Source organism: Dipodomys merriami, unplaced genomic scaffold, assembly GCF_024711535.1.
Source record: "Dipodomys merriami isolate MVZ:Mamm:240054 unplaced genomic scaffold, mDipMer1.0.p SCAF_21, whole genome shotgun sequence".
Taxonomy (NCBI): domain Eukaryota; kingdom Metazoa; phylum Chordata; class Mammalia; order Rodentia; family Heteromyidae; genus Dipodomys; species Dipodomys merriami.
In genome coordinates this window covers 27,204,907-27,226,421 of record NW_027203493.1, presented here as the reverse complement: position 1 = coordinate 27,226,421, position 21,515 = coordinate 27,204,907, and the positions used below count along the sequence as shown (strand labels likewise).

General features: G+C 42.8%; 1 protein-coding gene across 8 annotated transcripts in view; it reads left to right on the top strand.

Annotated features, from left to right (window-relative positions):
* The window catches only part of Nav2 (neuron navigator 2), a 715,292-nt gene that overhangs the window by 630,680 nt on the left and 63,097 nt on the right, over nt 1–21,515 (top strand). For all 8 annotated transcript variants that reach the window (XM_070032729.1, XM_070032731.1, XM_070032725.1 and 5 more), the window contains 3 exons: nt 7,107–7,245; nt 18,203–18,494; nt 19,097–19,799. In XM_070032729.1, the coding sequence (XP_069888830.1) occupies nt 7,107–7,245; nt 18,203–18,494; nt 19,097–19,799 (1,134 nt within the window). The remainder of the gene's footprint in view (nt 1–7,106; nt 7,246–18,202; nt 18,495–19,096; nt 19,800–21,515) is intronic.

Genomic DNA, 21,515 nt, shown 5'->3' with positions numbered 1-21,515 from the left:
AGGTAGATTTCCTTTATACATTCCAGCTGCAGTTAAAGGAGAAGATGCTCTGAGCAAGTCATCTGGGGGAGAAATAGTTAACATACCTGTTTGATGGAAATGCTGGTAGCCAAACCTTCCTTTTTCTCTGGGGGAGGGGAGAGAGGAAGGGGGGAGTGGATCCTAAGCCTGTGTCTGGTTTGCTCACTCATCCACACTAGTTCTGCTTGGGCCCTGAGGTTTCACGGGAAACAATTGCCTTGTTGAACAATAGCCAGAAAACAAGTTCCACCAGTCTGAGCTTTTTTTTTTGCAACTGAATGCAGCTGTCTGGCTGGGGGCATGGGGCTGGGTAAATGGGCTTGGCTGTGATTTGGTAGCAGAACTGGAAAATCGTGCAGGTAAGGCCTGGCACAGCTGGTGGTGTCTCCCAGAGGTAGGTTAGCCATTTGAAGAGAAGTAGAAAGAGGGTAGTGGTGGTTCCGCCTGTTTTGGAGGACTCCAGAGGCCCCTTGGAAGCAGGAGTATGGGATTCTTTGGAGGAGAGTGGGGAATCCTTACTTTCTGGACATTCCTTTTCAGAATGGTAGTTACAATACTCCTCGGCTGACCAGATTCAGGTTTAATTAGCAAGCAGAGAAGAACTAATAGATTCTGCCAACCTGTTTCTTTTTACAAAGTCATTTAGCTTGTCTTTTCCTTGAATAAACAACAATAACTCAATAACTCCTTTTGCCATGGGCCAGGGCATGCAAATCCTTGTCGAAAATTGGTTTAATCAGACCTCTTTTGCTTCTTGAGAGATGAAATTGTAAACATAATATCACATTAATTCAGGACTATACAGATTTCTGCTACATTTAACTACCCTGTTCTACCTCATGAGCTCAGTATTTAACATTCATTCAAGTTTTAAGTGGTTTCTCCCAGGGTCTTGAGGAAGTCGGGTTTGCCTTTTTGGTTCTGTAGAATGCTTGCTCCCTAGAAATTGGGGCAAAGCAAGAAGTGTGCAAAGCTAAAATAATTTATGACTCTTTTACCTATGTTTTTCACAGCAGATAGTTTGGATTTGAGCTGTTAAAATTGTGCTTTAAGCCCAAAGTGGCATTTGAATTCCTGACACAGTGATGTCAGCATCTCTTATAAGACTCTGAAACTGGATCTCCTGATTTAATGGCCCCTTCCAGTTTTGAATGGATTTTCCTGTGACTTTTGTGGACCCTTTCCCTTCACATCTGTATTTCTCCCAGAGGTGGTAGATGAACAGTTGAGGCTTTTAGAACATCTCAGTTCAGGTTAAAATTCTAGTTTCTAGCCAAAATGAAGTCTCTTCTTTGATATGCTTGGTTGCTGACTGCAGATGAAAGTTCTTTTGTAATCCCAGAGATTTTAGCAGAGATTTTGAAGCTGATTTATATATACTGTATCTCTATGCCACTAAATGTATTGTCTTTCAGATGAGCCAAAAGTGTGGTGAAATCATCGTCTCTTGCTTTAAACCCTATCCTTCTGATATTCCCTGGGTCCTAAGCGTCTGTTTCATCCAGGGAAAAACAAATGTGGAATTATGCATGTTATATGCCTAGTTCTGTGTTTGGTATATCTTGTGATATTATAAAAATCACTATAAATGCCATAAATGCTAGGGAAGACAAATCCTATTAGTAGATAAGGAGTGTAATCTGGTGAAAACTTTATTTGATTCAGTGCCAGAGTTTGCAAACCCTAATTGCAGGGCCATGCAAGTAGCAGATAGCAATGGAAAAGCATGTGTCAAACAGGAGAGCAAACCTCTTTCTGAAAAGGGCATTTCCTACTTAGGGCTAGCTAATTGTCTCATATCTATCTCAATAGATATAGAGATGATATTGCTAATTCAAATATGTCAAAGATACTCTGTAAGCTCTTAAAGATGCCAATCTGAGCAATGAGGAAACCCAGAGACTATGTAACTGAGTTACCAGTGTGTGTATGAGGGGAAGCTTCAGCAGGACCTTCAGTGTGCATATCTGCCTTTGTTGCAGCTTTTATCTGAGCTTGAACTCATAGCTAGAAAGGAACTTTTGGATGACTTTGTCAATCTCCATTCCTCTAGAAGAGCCCAGGGCTCTTCTATTGATTTTTCTGAATTTAAATGGTGGCATCTTCCTGGCCTTTGCCATGCCCATGCTGGTGGTCCTGGCTTTGGATGTTGCCAGATGGTTTGCCTATGCTGGGACTTGGTGGCTGTTAGCTATAGGAGAACTATGAAGCTATAGGAGAACTATGGGAAAATGCTCTCTAAAACCAGCGTAATTTCCACTTGATACCTTTTGCTCATCTCCCTATTTTATATTCCATTTGTACCAATTTGTGTTCTTGTCTGTCCCATCTGCTGGACTTACAGCCACCCTAAGGGACAACTGAGTCATCTCTGCTACTGGACTGCCTTTCACAGTGCATGGCACCTATCTACTGGACAGAATAAATCAATGATGTCAAAATCTCTTGGCTCAGAATTCAAAAATGTTGAGTTTACAAGTTCAAATTGGATGGAATTCCTTCTACCCAACTGTTTTGGCAAAATAAATAAATGAAGATGATTTTTAAGGCTGATTACTTAGAACTACAGTTATATCTATCCAATATAACCAGTATTGGACATTTCATGCAGAAAGAAAGGGACTTGGTATGCTTTCTCTTTCACCTTCTCACTTGTGTGTGTGTGTGTGTGTGTGTGTGTGTACACACACACACAAATATCCATATATATATATATATATATATATATATATATATATGCAATGGTGCTTTCATATTGATCTGATGAATCCATGGGCACATCTTCCCATTTTTGTAGATGTCTCAGTTAATAGATTGTTCAGGCATATATATGTTCTTAATTTTTAAAAAAAAAGAGAGAAAGGAAGACAGAAAGATAAGAAAAAAGATGGGGAAAAAAAAGATGGGAGAACCAGCCAAACCCTATGTCACATTTTAGTTTCTGAGAAGTGGCCCTGAGGTGATTCTCTTTATTCTGGATATTGTTCCCACTCAAAAACTGTTGTTGTTGTTGGGGGCTTGAACTCAGAGCCTGGTTGCTGTTCTTGAGCTCTTTTGCTCAAGGCTAGCGCTTTACCACTTTGAGCCACAGTGCTACTTCTGGTTTTCTGCTGGTTAATCGGAGGTAAGAGTCTCATGGACTTTCCTGACTGGGCTGGTTTACTGTGATCCTCAGATCTAAGCCTTCTGAATAGCTAGGATTACAGGTGTGAGCCACCAGTGCCTGCTTCAATTTTTGTTGTTGTTGTTGGTAGTGGTGGTCATGGGGCTTGAATTCAGGTCCCTGAGCTTTTTTCCTTAAGGCTAGTACTCTACTATTTTGAGTAACAGCTTCACTTCTGGTTGGTGGTTAATTGGAAATAAGACCTTCACACACTTTCCTGCTGAGGCTGGCTTCAAACTGATCCTTATATGTCAGCCTCCTGAGTAGCTAGGATTACAGGCATGAGCCACTCGTGTTGAGCTAGAAATCAATATAAAAAATGAAATCATAAGGGCTTTATGATATCCTCTAATCTGTGTTATATAAACATACAGATGACTGATCACAAAGCTATAACTTAATGCATTTATATTTTGATTTTAACTTTTTAATCAGGCATTTTTTAAAACTGTATAAAATATAAAAATCATCTCTAAGCATAGGACTTTCAGCAGACTTTAGATTTGTATGGTTTTCCTCAATCATATTTAAAGCTAGGACTGAGGGATGATCAAATCATATTTGAATGACTATTCCCGAGCCACAGTGGAAGACACTGTTCCTTTCTGTTGTGTTATTGGGTCTCCATGGCCTCTTCACTGGAATTCTGTCTCACTTCCACTAGCCTCTATGTTTCTTTGAAGTTTTAGCTTCAGTCACTTTTTATAACTTCTTTCAACATTAATTACCTGATTTGGGTATATGGATTGTTATACCTGTCTCAGGTTGTACCTAATTCCCTTTCACACTTGACTGGTTCAACTTCTATTCATACTGCTTAAGTGAATTCTGCATGCTTTCCACATTTTTCATGTCTGAATCTCAGCCACATGTCTGGAGTTATTTTCCAAACAAATTACAATTCCCTATTAACAAGTGTGTGCACACCAAATGACAAAAATCTAACTAGGTTTTTTGTTTTGAGCAAATGAAAGGACTTTATTACTTCTCACATCCCCCAGGTGTTTCTGGCTCTACATATGGCTGATACAGAACCTCCAGAGATCTTAAAGAAACACTTTTATCTCTCTCAACTCTGCCTTCTCCCTCTCTACTACTTTGCTTTCAGCCCCAGTGAGATTGAGGTAGCCATCATCAGTTCTAGGTGTCACATGCATGTTTTTGTCATTCTTCTCAGTATATTTCTGTGATCCTACAAATGTGGGGAGCAAAGTTAGAGGTTCGGTACCGGACATGATGTTTATGCGCAATGTGAATCTCTGGGACAGGAGAGAAGAGGTACCATCCCCACCGCCCATGTTAGAGCAACATCGTTTTCATAGATCATCTATATGGAACTCGTTTTCCTTAGACTTCATCTTAGAACTCAGATCCTGACCGTTTGTACCCTCAATTTTGGCAAAGGGCAAGTGGGAAACTAAGCAAATCTTATATTCAAATAAACTTATCTAAAGTAAGGTGAAGAGACGTTTTGCTTTCTGGCATGTAGTCAGCTCTGGGGAATAATGAGGTCACTCTTACACAACATGGGGTTCCCAGTATCACTGTTTCTTTATGCTTATCAACTTTTTTCTTTTGCCAGTCCTGGGGCTTGAACTCAGGTCCTGGGCACTTTCCCTGAGTTTCATTTACTCAAGGCTAGCACTCTATCACTTGTGCCACAGCACCACTTCCAGCTTTTTTTTGTGTATGTGGTACTGAGGAATCAAACCCAGCGCTCCATGCATGCTAAGCAAGCACTCTACGATTAAGCCACATTCCCAAGAGTTATTTTTCCCCCCATCTCTTTTCTGTAGGTTCCATCATGCAACCCCTTCTTCCAGGCCAGCGCAACTACAGGGACTTTCAAGATAAACCTCCCAATCCTTTGTATTGATAGGGAAAAGATCTATGTGTGTCAGTGCCACCTGACTCTCTGGAAAGGAATAATACCTTGATATGAAATGACCACACGGAAGAATGGGTACAATTTCAAAACACATACGAGAATCTATTATTAACTTCTTCTTCCCTACCAGGCACGTTCCCTCCTCTTTCCCTAAGTCCTCTTTCTTCTTCATCAGATTATAAGACATTTTAGATACACTAAAATTCCTAACTCAAAAAAACAAATGCAATTAGAGACTCATGGGATTTTTCTTTCAATACTGAAAGGAAGTTCAAGACCTCTTCCATTTGTGACGCATGCTTTTCCCAACAGAGCCTCATATGGTTGCCAACTTCGGTGAAACTGAGGCATAGAAGTTGTGACCTGTCAAAGAATTAAGTGGTAAGGGTTCAGAATTTATGTCTGGGAGCAAGTTTACCTGACAAGTTTTGCCCATCTCTCTTCCACATCTGAATTCAATCAGGAGATATTTAGTAAGCACATGCTGTGGCTCTGGAGTTAGAGAGGAAAGTATGCACAAAATAAGCTTGGCCTTCCTGTGGCATTGTTTTGCTGCTTTTCACAGCCTTAGTTTTCTTATCATAAGTGAGGGGAACAGCCACCTGTAGGAGTGGTTCCAAGGGTTGGTGAGAGTCTATACAAATGCTTACTGGCTAGTTTGTCACATTGTTGCTGAAGGATACAGACTAGAGAAAACACATGTTATGAAATTAGACAAATTCTGCCTTTCAGAAGTAGAATAATATGAGGTTTGCTTAGGTCATAGAGCTGTGTGACCCTTGGCACCCTGTGGATTTATCCCCCTATTGAGCCTTTGCTCTTCCTGTTTTGTCTTCCTTACTTGGGATTCATTGTTATATGTTTTTCCTGCATTTCTGAAGGATCCCCCAGATTGGCTTTTGGGAGCCGAATGGGAGTGAAATGCAGAGGTTTTCTTCCTCTGATCAGCAGAGTTTAGGATGTAGAGGCAAGTGTTAAATTAAGGAGAAAGAGAGAGAGAGAGAGAGAGAGAGAGAGAGAGAGAGAGAGAGAGAGAGAGAGAGAGAGAGAGAGAGAGAGAGAGAGAGAGAGAGAGAGAGAGAAAGAGAGAGAGAGTTCCTGACTTTGGAAATCTCAGCCACCCAGCAATACAAACCTTAAAAATGAGAATCGTTCTGAAGGACAGAAGCCAATTGCACAGGGAGAGGTTCATGAGACAGAACTTAAGAGGGAGATCAGAAGGCTAGGGTCACTTTAAGAGTTTGGCTATTAAGTCCTAGAGACAGCTGGAGGTATTAACAGTGGAGTAAGTGGGTGGTCTGATCATGCTATAGAAGATCATTTAGGTTGCTGAAGAGAGAATAGATTGTTAGTAGAAGCAGAACAGAGACTACCTGGCCTGTGTAGTCATATAAGTAGAAACAAGGGTACCTTGCACTACAGGGTGACAGGAGGTGGCATCGGGGTGTGGAGAGATGTGACAGTAAGGAATTATTGCTAGGAGATTTGGCTTGAACATCTGAGGGGTAATACAGAACAGGCAGGTTTCTGCTGACTATTACCACTTTCTTTCCCTTGGCTCTTTGTTCTAGGGTAGAGTCCAGAGAATTCACACAGCAGCTTCTCTGCCCCTCTCTTATACCAGGGTAGTGCAATGTTAGATCTTTTCCTGTATGCTTGTAGTGTTAAATCCTGACTCACCGTTCCTGCACTGCCACTAGGCCTGGGGAAAAGTAATTGGCTTTTATAAAGTTCCTGAGGTGAAAGAGAGGATGGAGTAGGACATGCGTAGTGCCTGTAGCCTCCACAGCATATGAAAAATACCCTCTTTGGGAGGAAGGTACATCTCGGCCACTTCACCAGGGTGCCAGTTCAAAAATAGTAAGGCTAGAAGATGCCCTTGGAAATGAGTCATATCCCAGTCATATCTCAGTTCTGTCTGAGACATTATGACATAGGCTGAGCCTTTTCCAGGAAGGTACACATTGTCTATATTGCCAAACTGAGCTAGAAGGGTATAAGGCTTTGGTGCTCAGGATGTGTTTGTCTTTTCAGCTGGGATGACAGCAGCTCCGTCAGCAGTGGCATCAGCGACACCATAGACAACCTCAGCACGGATGACATCAACACCAGCTCCTCCATCAGCTCCTATGCCAACACACCTGCCTCCTCCCGAAAAAACCTGGATGTGCAGGTAAGGAGTGCAGGGATCTCTTGGGCTTCTGGGCTGAGAGGCCCAGTTCACATAAGTTAGAATTCCCTCCAGTGACCTGTACTTTCATTTTCTCAACTCTGGCCTCTACCTGCAAAGAAGGGGGGCCAGGCAGCATGGATTTGGAAATAAGGTCGGGAGCCTCACCATTCTCACTCCATTTCCTCCCTGGACCTTGATCTAACAAGTGGGTGTTGGGTTCAACTGACTGATCTTAGCCTAGATCATGTAGCTAGGCTAATCATGTATAGCAAGCCACTGCTGTTCATGAGCTAGAGTATCATCTCTTGAGAGTGATTGGGTGAGAACAGAGATTGAGACCCCAGTTCTAGAAGGCCAGAATGCCTGTGGTCGAGGTTGAGAGCTATCCCTCAGTGGGTCATATACCAGTAGCTTTATTTGGCCTACAGTATCACTGTAGAATTCCATGTTTGTTTTAAAAATTGCATTATTTTAGGACTGGGAATGTGGCTTAATGGTAGAGTTCTTGCTTGGCATGCATGAAGCCTTGAGTTCCATTCCTCAGTACCACATACACAGAAAAAGCCAGAAGTAGAGCTGTGACTCAAGTGGCAGAGTGCTAGCCTTGAACAAAAGAAGCTCAGGGACAGTGCCTAGGCTCTGAGTTCAAGCCCCAGGACTGGCAAAATATAACACAAAAGCATTATTTTGCATGAAAATGTGTTTCTAGTTTTTCTCTTTAAACATCAGAAAACATTACTCCATGTAGGGAGTAATAGACAGCTAGCCAAAGTGTTCAACCCTTTCAGGCAGATTTCCCACACTCCAGTGTATCACAGAGGGCCCCTACACAATTTTAAAAAACAATCCAGGCAGGTGCCAGTGGCTCACATCTGTAATCTTAGCTATTCAGGAGACAGATCTGGGGATCATGGTTCAAAGTCAGTCCAGGCAGGCAAGTCTGTGAGATTCTTATCTCCAATTAACTACACAAAACCAGAAGTGGCACTGTGGCTAAAGTGTTAGATACTAACCTTGAGCAAAGGAGTTTAGGAACAGTGCTCAGACTCTAAGTTCAAGCCCACAAAAGTAAAACCCCACAATTCAACCCTAAGGAGCTAGAGTTTGCAATTGCTATAAACATTGAGGTGTGTGTGTATGTCGCACAGGTACATGCACGCCAGTTCTGGGCTTTGAACTCAGGGCTTGAGCACTGTCCCTGACTTTTTTTGCTCTAAAGGCTATGCTCTTATCTCCTGAGCCACAGCTCTATTTCTGGCTTTTTTTGATAGTTAACTGGAAACTAGAGTCTCACAGACTTTCTTGTGCCAGCTGGTTTCAAACTGCAATCCTCACATCTCAGCCTTCTAAGTAACTAGGATTAGAAGTATAAACCACCCGCACTCAGCTAAACTCTCAGCTTTTTATGTGTCAAATACAGTATAGTTTTGCACGGGCCTATTCCCTTGTTCTCACAGCATTCCTGAATGGTTAGCAGTCATTGGTTTTACAAGTTTATTTTACTGCTAGAAAAGTCAATGCTGTCCTCACAGCTTGTTCTCAGGTTGGGGCTGACTGGCATTGACTGGTTAGCCATCATGGTGCTGGCATGGGTGAACCTTTTGTAACTAGATTCTTCCACTGGTGGAGATTGCTGTTACTGGGTGAACTCTTGGGGAAGTCTGATTGGAACAGGATTTCCCTTAGGGACCTGGGGTCAGCAGAACATACACTGCTTCTCTGTCCCCTCCCTCCCTCTTTTCCTTCCCCTTTCCTCCCTTCCCACCTTGTCTTCCTTTCTCCATTGGTTTTTACTGTACTCAGATAAGGGCAATGTTAGAAATCTCATTGTTTGAAAGGTAACTTGTTTGAAGGTAGGGCTGGAGGTGTGTCTGCAGTATGGGTGGTGGTGTTACCTCTGGGATTGCTTTCTTGCAGTAGTCAGAATTTTCCATTTTTGAGGTGTCAGTAGGGTCAAATTGTGGTAGTTATACTTTTGGGGTTAAGTGTTCTTTATCTTGTTCCAAGTGGTAATTATGTAAACATAAATTTTATAAAACTTATTTAAGATATGCACTTAAAGTTGTGCATTTTACCAAAGAATATTGTGCCTAGATAAGCATGTCTATTTGATAAACAATAACAACATAAAACAAATTCTTAAACTCTTCTGCCTGAGTGGTCAGTGTTTAGTTGATGATTCTTCAAGGAAACTACCAAACTTCTGGATTGCCTTTAGATACGAAGATAGGGATGCAAAATTGTTCACCTGGAGGCAGGCAGATCTTGCAGTAAGATTAGCAATCAGTGAGATTTCTCCTGTGACCTTGCAGATGGAGCTACCTTACCACTGAATTGGATGTCTCTTTCTCTTTGTCCAATCCACAATGCTACAGTTGGAGTTTACAGTTCCACATTGATGTCAAGCAAATATCTGGTATTAGAGAAGATTTCTTTCATTTATTTATTCATTTATTTATTTAGTCAGATGTAGGGCTTGAACTCAGGGCCTTAGCACTGACCCTGAGCTCTTTTGTTCAAGGCTAGCGTTCTACCACTAGAGCCACACCACTACTTCTGGATTTTGAGTGGTTAATTGGAGATAAGAGTCCCACAGGGACTTTTCTGCCTGGGGTGCCTTTGAACCACAATCCTCAGATCTCAGCCTCCTGTGTAACTAGGATTATAGGCTCCTGGATGAGTTGATTTATCAGTCACAGCTAACTTTGGTTAACGCCTTCCTTCACCTCTTTGGACAACACTTTGCTTTCATCTTGCAAATTTCACAAAAGAGATTAAAGAATACCCCCCCCCACGTGTGTGTGTTGTTGTTGTGTGTGTGTGTGTGTGTGTGTGTGTGTGTGTGTGTGTGTGTGCGCGTGCGCTGCTACTGGGGCTTGAACTTAGGGCTTATGTACTATCCCTTAAGTTTTTCACTCAAAGCTGGTGGTCTACCACTACAGCTACAGCTCCACTTCCAGCTTTTTGGTGGTTAATTGGACATAAGAATTTCATAGACTTTCCTGCCTGCACTGGCTTTGAACCACAATTCTAGATCTCAGCCTCCCAAATAGGTAGAAATACAGGTATGAGCCCTAGAACCTACCTCCACATGTCTTTTGATCAAGACCACATTATTTTAACTTCTTAAGACTTGCTGTTCACTAGGCAGTTTTTCCTTGTACATCTACCTCAGTTTAAAAATATTAAAATAAAAAGTGAAAAAGTAGGCTTGGGGATAACAAAAATGCACATAGTACAAGTGTCATCGAGCTTTCTATTGCCATGTTGTCTCTAAATAGTTTTTTTAGTGACATTCCCTTTGTTTCTGTCTAGGGAGCATCTCAAAATATTGAATCAATGTGATTCGCTTCCTCCCATGTCTTCTCCCACACTACTGTGAGGAATGCTAAGGGCCATTACTCCCCTCTGAGCGGCATTCAGCAGTGGGAAGATTTGTGTTGTACCCTTCCTAAAAGCCACTCCTTCTGGGCTGTGCTTTCTCACAGTCTTGTTACATGCTGATTTACCCTGGGCCAGTGGGCAGTACACCGTCTGCCAGGCAGGACACAAGGAGGCAATTAGTGGCTCTGTGTGTCCATGGGGAAAACAAGTTGAGGGCAGGCTGCCTGCCTGGATTTCACCTTCGTGGAACATGGAAGTTATTTTTTTAGAAAATCTGAGAAGCAGTGATGGAAAGAGGAGGAGGCGGAGATAATGGATGAACAGTTTTGCGGAATGAGGTTGCCTTTGTCTCTGCATTTCCTCAGGGACATTGAGCTGTGCTAAGGTTGCCCCACCGGGCATGTGTGGCCAGCCATACAGCACTGAGCCTCTATGGTCACTGCTTCTCTGTGTGCTGGGCAGAGCCCCATGCTTGAGGTCCAAATGCCTCTTGTGTATGGCGCACGTGTGTGTGTGTGTTAGTGTGTGTGTGTATGTGTGTGTGTGCTGGTCCTTGGGTTTGAACTCAGGGCTTGGGCACTGTCCTTGAGCTTCTTTTGCTCAAGGCTAGCATTCTAGCACTTGAGCCACAGCACCACTTCCAGCTTTTTTGATAGTTTGTTGGAGATAAGAGTCTCACAGACTTTACTGCCCAGGCTGGCTTCGAACTGTGATCCTCAGATCTCAGCTTCCTGAGCAGCTAGGATGAGCCATGTCACCTGGCCCCACATGTTTTTTTGCAGACCTCTAGAAGACGAGAGCTGGTGAGTATAATAGACAACAAAGAGTGACTTCAGGAAGGGGAGGGTGACACTCAAGTCTGGTGGTATTGGGTTGAGTTCCTTACTCTGACACCCGTGGGTAAGCTAGTTAACCTCCCCAAGCCTCTATTCTCTCATTCATAAAATCATGACATTAGACCTGTCATGAAGGGTACATGTGAGAGCAGCAGGGAAATTGTGAACATGCTGCTCTCAGTGCCTGACCTGGATAGTTGCACAGAAATCTCTCCTTCATCCCTCCTTCCTCTCTCCTTCCTTCCATCCCTCCCTCTCTCCCTTTGGATTTCCTGCCCCTTTGATTGTCTCACAGTCATGCAAACGCATGATCGTGTGTGTGTGTGTGTGTGTGTGTGTGTGTGTGTGTGTGTGTGTGTGTGTGAGAGAGAGAGAGAGAGAGAGAGAGAGAGAGAGAGAGAGAGAGAGAGAGAGAGGTGAGTATGAGAGAGAGAGGGAGTGGGGGCAAGCTGGTATACTGGGACTTGAACTTGGGGCTTGGACATGATTCCTTAGCTTTTCTCTGCTCAAGGCTGACACTAGAGGGAAGCGTCTCATGGACTTTTTTACTCAGACTGGCTTGGGGCTTGAACTCTGGTCCTGGGCACTGTCCCTCAGCTCTTCAGATCAAGGCAATCACTCTACCACTTGAGCCACAGTGCCACTTCTGGGTTTCTGGTAGTTTATTGGAGATAAGAGTCTCACGGACTTTCCTGCCCAGGCTGGCTTTGAACTGCAATCCTTAGATCTCAGCCTCTTGAGTAGCTAGAATTACAGGTATGAGCCACCAGCACCTGACTCCTCTCATTTTCAATGCCTGCAATTCTTTTTTCCAGAACTGGTATTTTAACCCTTGGCCTTACCCTTGCCTAATTGTTGCTCTACCACATAAACTATGCCTCAAACCCATTTTTTTTTTTTTTTTGCTGGTTGTTGTCTGTTTGTTTGTTTTCAGATGGGGTCTTGTGGACATTTTCTTGGCTTTTATTGACATACTCTAAATCTCAGCCCTCTGAGTAGCTAGCTAGAATTGAAGATGTGAACCACCCCATCTGGCCTGGTAAAATTTTTAATAAGATATATGAGAGGGAAAAGATCATTACATGCCAGTTTATTTTTGCTACTCAGGGAGTTAAAATTCTGATGTATGTGGTAAAGATTCCTATTCTGTGCGACCCTGAATGAAACTAGAGTCCTCCGAATGTGGGGATAACAGTCAGTTACAGCAGGAGAACTGTCCCTTCTGCTCACCTGCTGGGAGCTGTATTTTCATTTGAGGTTGGTGAAATATGGGTAATAATATAACCTCAGAGGACAAGATGAGCTAAGAACTTACGTTATAGGAACACAGCATATCCCTCTACATACATATATAGTGATAGAGGTGGCAGTTAATGATGCTGATGCCATTGATTATTACTAGGTCTCAAGCTTAAGTTATTTCACTCTCTAGGTATGTAGGGATTTGACATAAGGAGAAAGTGTCCCTGATGCCTGGAGGCTTATGGCTCAGAGAAAGGAGACAATGTCTTGTTCACCCCAATGCAAGACACAATAGGGTAAATACTAAAGGTGGATAGCAGAGTTTTAATAGGGAGAGAGTTTGGTGATGAGAGGAGCCACTGTCTGAGGAGTCTCTCCATGTTTATCTCATTGATCTCACCATCAACACTTTTGAGACTTGTTAATAATGCACACCATTTTGTATACACAGAGTAACCATCTTTGAGATGGGAAGGGACTTCCTCCAGCATCCCACAAATTGTAGCACCCAGTAGTGAAGCTCAAGTCTGTGTCAGATTCTGCTGCCAATGCCTTGTCCTACATCATGCCAGGCTCCCCACTTCATAAGCTTCATCCTAAATCTACCCGCTTTGTTTTTAAAAAATTATGTGTATGTGGGGCTAGGAAGATGGCTCAGTGCTAGAATGCTTGCCTTGCATACATGAGGCTCTGAGTTCAATTCCTCAGCACTACATAAGCAGAAAAAGCAAGAAGTGGTGCTGTGGCTCAAGTGGTAGAGCCCTAGTCTTGAGCTGAAGAGCTGAGGGACAGCACCCAGGCCCAGAGTTCAGACCCATTAACAACCAAAAAAAAAATGTGTATGTGCGCGTGTGTGTGTGTGTGTGTGTGTGTGTGTGTGTGTGTGTGTGTGTGTGTGTGTGTGTGTGTGTGTGTGTGTGTGTGTGTGTGTGTGTGTGTGTGTGTGTGTGTGTATTCGGGGGGGGGCTGGTACTGGGGTTTGAATTCTGAGTCTGGATACTGCCCTTGAGCTCCTTTTGCTCAAGGCTAGCACACCACCACTTAAGCTATAGCACTACTTCCAGCTTTTCCTTTGACTAAAAAGACTAAAAAAAAGACTAATTATAGTCTCATGAACTTTCCTACCTAGGCTGGCTTTGAACCGTGATCCTCAGAACTCAGCTTCATGAATAGGTAGGATTACAGGGATGAGCCACCAATGCCCTACCCTCTTGTTTTTGAACACTGTCAGCTCTCCTGTGAGGTTATTCTGGCTCATTTCCCCTACCTTCCCATCTGACTGTTAGATAGCTAAGGAGAGGTCCAAATCAAGGCAATAAAGAACACCTTCAAAAAGAGAAACCATAGAGGGAAAACCTCAAGCATAGATATTGCAGAAAAAAAGTAAGGACTCTGAACATGCCAGCATAGTCATCCTGCTAGTTTTCCTGTTGTTGCAAATTCTAGGAACAGAGAAGGCAGGCCTCACTCACTTTGACTCCAAAGAGATGTCACCAGGTTTCACATATAACTCAGGAAGGATTTGAACAGAAACTTAACAGAATGTCCTAGAGCTGGAAAAGCTACTTCCCTGGACCAAATTGAGGGTGTGTGTGTGTGTGTGCGAAGATGTAAAATGGACTTCTAGAGCTTCCCACCTAGCGGCTGGGCTGCAGCTGTTCTAGGGCAGATTGTGGGGGCACAGCCAAGTTGCCTGCTGGTATAGAAGAGAGACTTAGGATGTGTATTTTTATTATGGGCCATGGGATGTGTAAAAATTCTTATATCCTTGGATTTATATCAAAGAAAGCAGTGTGATGTCTAGGATAAAATGTGGGCTTGGCAATTAGACATCCTGGAAACTCAGTGTCTCTTTTGCTGTGTGATACTAGGCAATTGCTTTTCTCTTCTTTTTTTTTTTCCCCTTCCTTCCCTTCCTTCCCTTCCCTCTCCCTCCCTCCCCCCTCTTTCTTTCCTTCTTTTTTTCTTTCTTTCTTTCCTTCTTTCTACCTTCCTTTCTTCCTTCCTTCCTTCCTTCCTTCCTTCCTTCCTTCCTTCCTTCCTTCCTTCCTTTCTTTCTTTCTTTCTTTCTTTCTTTCTTTCTTTCTTTCTTTCTTTCTTTCTTTCTTTCTTTCTTTCTTTCTTTCTTTCTTTCTTTCTTTCTTTCTTTCCAGTCCTGGGGCTTGAACTCAGAGCCTGGGAACTGTCCCTGGGCTTCTTTTGCTCAAGGCTAGCACTCTACCACTTGAACCATAGCACCATTTCTGGCTTTTTCTGTTTATGTGGTACTGAGGAATTGAACCCAGGGCTTCATGAATGCTAAGCAAGTGCTCTACTACTAAGTCACATTCCCCAACCCTGCTCTTCTATTCTTTGCCTCAGTTTTTCAGGTGTAAAACTGAGAGTGTTAACTATTACTTCCTCATCTTTAATGAGATTTATTTTTTATTTATTATTTTATTTTTTTTGGTCCGGTCGTAGGGCCTGAACTCTGGGCCTGGGCTCTGTCCCTCAGCTCTTCAGCTCAAGGCTAGTGCTCTACCACTTGAGCCACAGCGCCACTTCCGGCTTTTTTCTTTTTGCTTATGGATGCTGAAGAATTGAACCTAGGGCCTCAGGCATGCACGGCAAACGCTCTACCACTGAGCCACCTTCCCAGCCCCCTTTAATGAGATTTAAATGATACATACAAAGCAAGTTAGCTCAGTGCCTGGTCCACAGTAACATCTTGATGAATTTTTGTTGTTATTGCTAATATTCTTAGCAATTTGATTAGAAGTAGATTTAAAAACATTTAAGAGACTACATAGTAATCCAGGATATGGAATGTGCTAATTTTTCACTGCATCTTAGAGCATATTAAGCTATATTAGTGTAAACTTGTTGTATGATCCATAAGATTACGGTTTTTTTTCCCCTGTCCTGGGTCTTGAACTCTGGGCATGGGTTCTGTCGCTAAGCTTTTTTTTTTTTTTTTTTTTTTTTGGTCAATTATGGGACTTGAACCTTGGGCCTGCGCACTGCCCCTGAGCTCTTCAGCTCAAGGCAAGCACTCTACCTCTTGAGCCACAGCACCACTTTTGGTTTTCTGGTGGCTAATTGGAGATAAGAGTCTCACAGACTTTCCTGCCCAGGCTGGCTTTGAACTGTGATCCTCAGATCTCAGTCTCCTGACTAGCTAGCATTACAGGCATGAGCCATGGGGCGCCCAGCCTCCTAAGCAACTTTTGCTGAAGGCTAGCATTCTACTACTTGAGCTACAGCACCACTTTCAGCTTTTTCTATGATTAACTAGAGATCAGAGTCTCATGGACTTTCCTGACCAGGCTGGCTTTGAACCTTGATCCTCAGATTTCAACCTCCTAAGTAGCTAGGATTATAGGCATGAGCCACCAGCACTGGGCTGAGATTAAGGTTTTAAATTTGTTCATTGTGTTCCCAGTTTAATTAAGTTTGTCCATTACATAGTGGTACTCAGTAAATGTTTGTTAAATGAAGGCTTCCAAAGCCAAGCTCTTACCTGCTTTTGTGGCTTTGCACATGCATACTGCTGTGTATGTTCTCCTTAAACTGCTCAGAGTTCCTTTATATTCTCTCCCTCTTTCTCCCTCCCTGACCCCCTCTCTTGCTGTCCTGGGGTTTGAACTCAGGGGGGCTGGGTGCTATCCCTAACCCTTGTTCAAGGCTAGTGCTCTACCACTTGAGCCACAGTTCCACTTCTGGCTTTTCAGTTGTTAGTTAGAGCTAAGAGTCTCATGGACTTTACTGCTTGTTCTGGCTTCAAACTGTGATCCTCAGCTCTCAGCCTCCAGATGATTATAGATGTAAGCCACCAGCACCTGGATCCTTCATTCTTTAGGACTCTTCTAAAACTTCTTAGTACCACTTCCTACCCTCACTTAGGTCAGGCTCTGTATTTCTCTCCCAGACTCCCAATCCTTTTCTTTGCAATAGTCTTTAAAATTCACAGTTATACATCCATTTGTCCATAGGTGTTCAATCTCTGACTCTTACAACTGACCATAAACTTGCAAGTGGGGGGTGGGGGGGGAGAGAATCAGCCTTATTTACTGATTCTCAGCCCCTCTATGGTGCCTGGCAAGCAGCAAGCATTGAGTCTGTTCTGGTTGAATGCTCCTGCAGGATCTAAAAGAGGAAAACTTGGACTGAGTCAGTTGGGACAGAGTTTCTGCTCATCTGTAAAATTGAGATGAAGACAATACTGCTTAACCCCTTACTCTCCTTGACCAAATAATGGCTGAGATCCAACAAGATCATTTTGTTAAACTGTGTTGTAGCCTAATGGACAGATATTCATTATCCATTCATTTATTTACTTGTTCCTTTCTCCTCTATGTCTATCTCTAGTGCTTTGTACCAGGCTGGAATATGGTGTGTATATGAGGAAGGACCAAACAAATGATGGCACCCATTAGGTGGCTGTCTTGAATGGGTTAAATTTATAGGGGAAGAAAGGACTGGGAAAGAAAGAGAAAGGCATTTAAATTTGGGCTGTTTGTTATACGTAGCTTTTGTTCTGTTCACTCCTTGTATTCTGTGGAAGAAGAATTTGAACTATTCCTGTGTGATATGCTTTAGGCCATGTTCTTGTCAAGGGTTCACATTAGCTTCCCACTTTGCTGATGGTGCCCACTCTTGGTAGCTAGAAATAACGTGGGACTCATTTTGCAGTGTAGCCACTGGAAGGTTTGTTGCCTTCCCTTCCCAGTACTGCTCCTCTCCCTGGGTATCCTCTGGCTGGACTCACACACCAGGGAGCCCTAAACATTCTGGCTTACTTTATGGTTTTTAGTGCAGCTGATCATTAATATCACCCTCTTGTCCCCTTCTGAGTTTCATGGCTAGGAGGTCAAGGCTCCTCCAAAGAAAACTGGCTAATTATATCTCTGTCTGAATAAAATCACACAAGGGGAGCAAAGCAGTGGCATATAAATGAAGGGTAGGAGCAGGAACCACTGCTGTTTGAGGATTTGTTTCCTTTCAGCTGAGCCTCCCTGATTTGAGGGAAACAAGCAGCCACCCTCATTCAGTGTGTTGGATTTTGGCACTGCCAGTGGAGTGATAGGAAAGCAGCAGAACAAAGGAAAACAGGAGAGAAACTGGATGCTGGTTAGAGATTTAACACCAGAGCTGGAGGAGACCTGTCTCCGAGTGGCAGAGTTGTTGGCTGAATTCCCAAAGCATTTTCTTCTCTGCAGGCTTTGCTTTCCTCCTAGGCTTCCTTTCCTTCTTTTCTCCTGCTTCTGCTCCCTTATTTTCCTTCCTCATGTGAAATGACATATTTATATTCTTTATTTAAACACATGAATAAAAATGCCTTTCTAACAAGATAATCAGAATATGAAAGGCCAAACTTTTTAAAAGTACTTACCAATGTTTTGGTTTTTTTTTCTTTAACTAGTTCAGCATATTAGCTTTTTTTTTTTTGCTTTTGGGGTGAAGGACTCCCTAAAATGGGACTGGGGAGCACTAATTCCAGGAGTGTCTATCCACAGACTGACGCTGAGAAGCACTCACAGGTGGAGAGGAATTCCCTGTGGTCTGGTGATGACATCAAGAAATCAGATGGAGGGTCAGACAGCGGCATAAAGATGGAGCCTGGATCCAAGTGGAGACGGAATCCTTCTGACGTGTCAGATGAGTCTGACAAAAGCACATCGGGCAAGAAGAATCCTGTCATCTCCCAGACAGGCTCCTGGCGGCGAGGCATGACAGCCCAGGTGGGCATCACTATGCCAAGGACAAAGCCAGCTGCCCCAGCAGGCACACTGAAGACCTCGGGAACTGGTGAGTTAGACACCCTCCACAATGAACTGTTTACAAGCTGATGCTATAGTAACCCTAGCAAGAATTTGACTTAACCAGTTACCTCTTTGAATTTCTTCTTTGCTAGGAACTGGCTTTCTTAAATGGGTATGTGTGCCTACAGAGGCCTACTGTTTGGATTAACTTATACTACATGAGTCTGACTCCTTGCCAGGTGGCAGTTAACCCAGGGGGGCAGGCTCCTCATGAGTATGTTGATACATTGTATGTTGTCCACAATTTAAGATATGTATGTAAACAAGGGTAGGAGCTCACCCAGGAAATGTCAGAGAGTGTAATTGGCAGAAAGTGAAAGGTCAGTGAAAAGCAGTGTTTCTCTGCCCGCCCCCCCACCCCCTTAGCTGTCTTTGTTTTATCTTGGATCAATTTAGACTGTTTTGCAAATGAATAAAAATGTCGCTGACAGTTACTAAAAGGCTCACAGTGACTGTGGGAGACTAGATTATCTTGGTCTAAAGCTCCCTTCTCCTCCTCCTTACTTCTCCCCCCTTCCCCAGGAAAGAGTCAGCTTTTTTCAGAAGAGGGAAGCATTTTAAAGCTAATCTTCTTGATTTCTCTCTTAGGAAAAACTGATGATGCGAAGGTGTCTGAGAAGGGAAGGCTTTCCCCGAAAGCTTCCCAGGTGAAGCGCTCCCCATCAGATGCAGGCCGCAGTAGCGGTGATGAATCCAAAAAGCCTCTTCCCAACAGCTCCAGAACATCCACCACCAACACCAATAGCTTTGGGTTCAAGAAGCAGAGTGGCTCAGCAGCTGGGTTGGCCATGATCACAGCCAGTGGGGCCACTGTCACCAGCAGGTCAGCTACACTAGGAAAAATCCCAAAGTCCTCTGCTCTAGTTGGCCGGTCTACAGGCCGAAAGACGAGCATAGATGGCACTCAGAACCAGGACGATGGGTATTTATCTCTCAGCTCCCGGACAAACTTACAGTACCGTAGTTTGCCAAGGCCAAGTAAGTCCAACAGCCGAAATGGGGCTGGAAACAGGTCTAGCACCAGCAGCATAGATTCCAACATTAGCAGCAAGTCAGCAGGCCTGCCAGTGCCCAAGCTGAGGGAGCCTTCCAGAACAGCCCTCGGCAGTTCTCTGCCGGGTCTGGTCAACCAGACAGATAAGGAGAAAGGGATCTCATCAGACAACGAGAGTGTTGCTTCTTGTAATTCAGTGAAAGTGAACCCGGCTGCCCAGCCTCTGTCCAGCTCAACTCAGACCACTCTCCAACCAGGGACAAAGTACCCAGATGTGGCCTCTCCCACACTACGCCGGTAAGTGGGCAAATACATGGAACCCAGCAGAGTTGGAGTAGATAGAATGGTACCTCGGGTTAAGAATTTCCTGTTCCATAGTTGTAGCAGCCTCTGCGTCTCCTCCATTCAGACCTTGGGTAAAGCTGTTATGTCAATCTCTGCTAGCAAGTTTGTAGTTGGTTGGATGATAAAACACAAACCTGTGTTCCAACTTCTGAGTCTATTTTAATAGCACCATATCACCTTGCTAAATTCTGACTCTGTTTCCTTATCTGTATAATGAGAACAATGGTACTTTTTTTCTAGATTCTCATAAAATTCTCATAAAAATTCATCTTAGTCATGTCTAGCATAGTGAGCTCATTTGGTGAAAGTTAGCTATCATCTAAGATGAAGTCTCAGTAAGCTCTTAAATTAAGGATAAATAGCTCAAAGGAAGCAAGTAATTCTTTTCTTTTTCTTTCTTTTTTATTACCTATGAAACAAAAATTCATTCCTGAGACAGAATTACACTTTATCATAATCATTGTGTTTTACATCCCATGAATAACTTCAGTTTAGTATCTGATATTAAAAAAAAAAACTCTTAAAGGAGAACTCTTTCAAAAAGAAGAAAATACTTTCTTGTTACCTGAAGAAGGCATTATTTTCCCACATTTCCTAATATGGAAATAAATATTTACTGTTTGTTCATTTTTAACAGTTTTTTTGTATCTTGCCTGTTAACATTTGCTTCATAGAAATCCTTAATGTGAAAGACTCACTTTGTTTTAAAGTTTTTAAAACACCTTAGCTATTCAAATTATCTTGCTGTTCCCTGGTCCATCCTGAATCATAGTTGTGTAGGTTAGAGTGCATCTTATCTTCCCAGGAAATTTCTTGTCATGGAAAAGAGTAAGCTCCTAGGATGGAAAACTAAGCAGGGGGAAAAAATTATATGCACATGTATATATTTGGGGATGAACAGGAATGTTTGAAAAGACTTCAGAAGAAACATTCCACATGAAAGGTGTGATGAAGCCAGCTGTTCTGTGTGCGTTGTCTAGACTTGATTATTAGAATTCAGTAACGATTATTTTTCAGAGGGAAAGTCCTATTGAACCACTCTTTGTTGTTTTAACAAATTGCCTTGTAAATGAAAATTTTTCTCTGCTTCTTGCCTCAAGTATTATATGTAATATTCTCTCTCCAGTGTTAATAGATTTCCTTTGCTGACTACAAAGGCATTTATTGGACCTTCAGGCTAGTGTAATAGGACACATGAAAATGTATGCAGTTCCTTACACACTCCATGGAGGAACTATCAGCCCATTCCCTGTGAAGCTCACTCTCCCTAAATCACCAGAGTGTTCATAACTCACTTGTGTGTATTAGTATAGAGAAGAGAAGCCTTCAGTGAATGAGACAGATAACTCTTCACATGATTTGAAGTACTCACAGAAAGAGACTGTGGTTATACATTAGCAGGATAAGGAGAAATTGCCTAAAAGTCCAAAAAAGATGGATCAGCTTTTGGCTTTTTAACAAGTAAGATAGCTTACCAATGGAACAAGTTACTCTTTAGTAGTGAGGTTCCTGTCACTGGAAGTATGTATATGTTCTAAAGCAAAGATTCTACAACAGGATTTTTCATTATTATCACCAGGGGAGGAGTATTTCTCCTCTACCACCATATAATGTAGTAGGAATTGGTTGATTAACTATACATTTGATTGTTTGTCTTGATAACAGTTA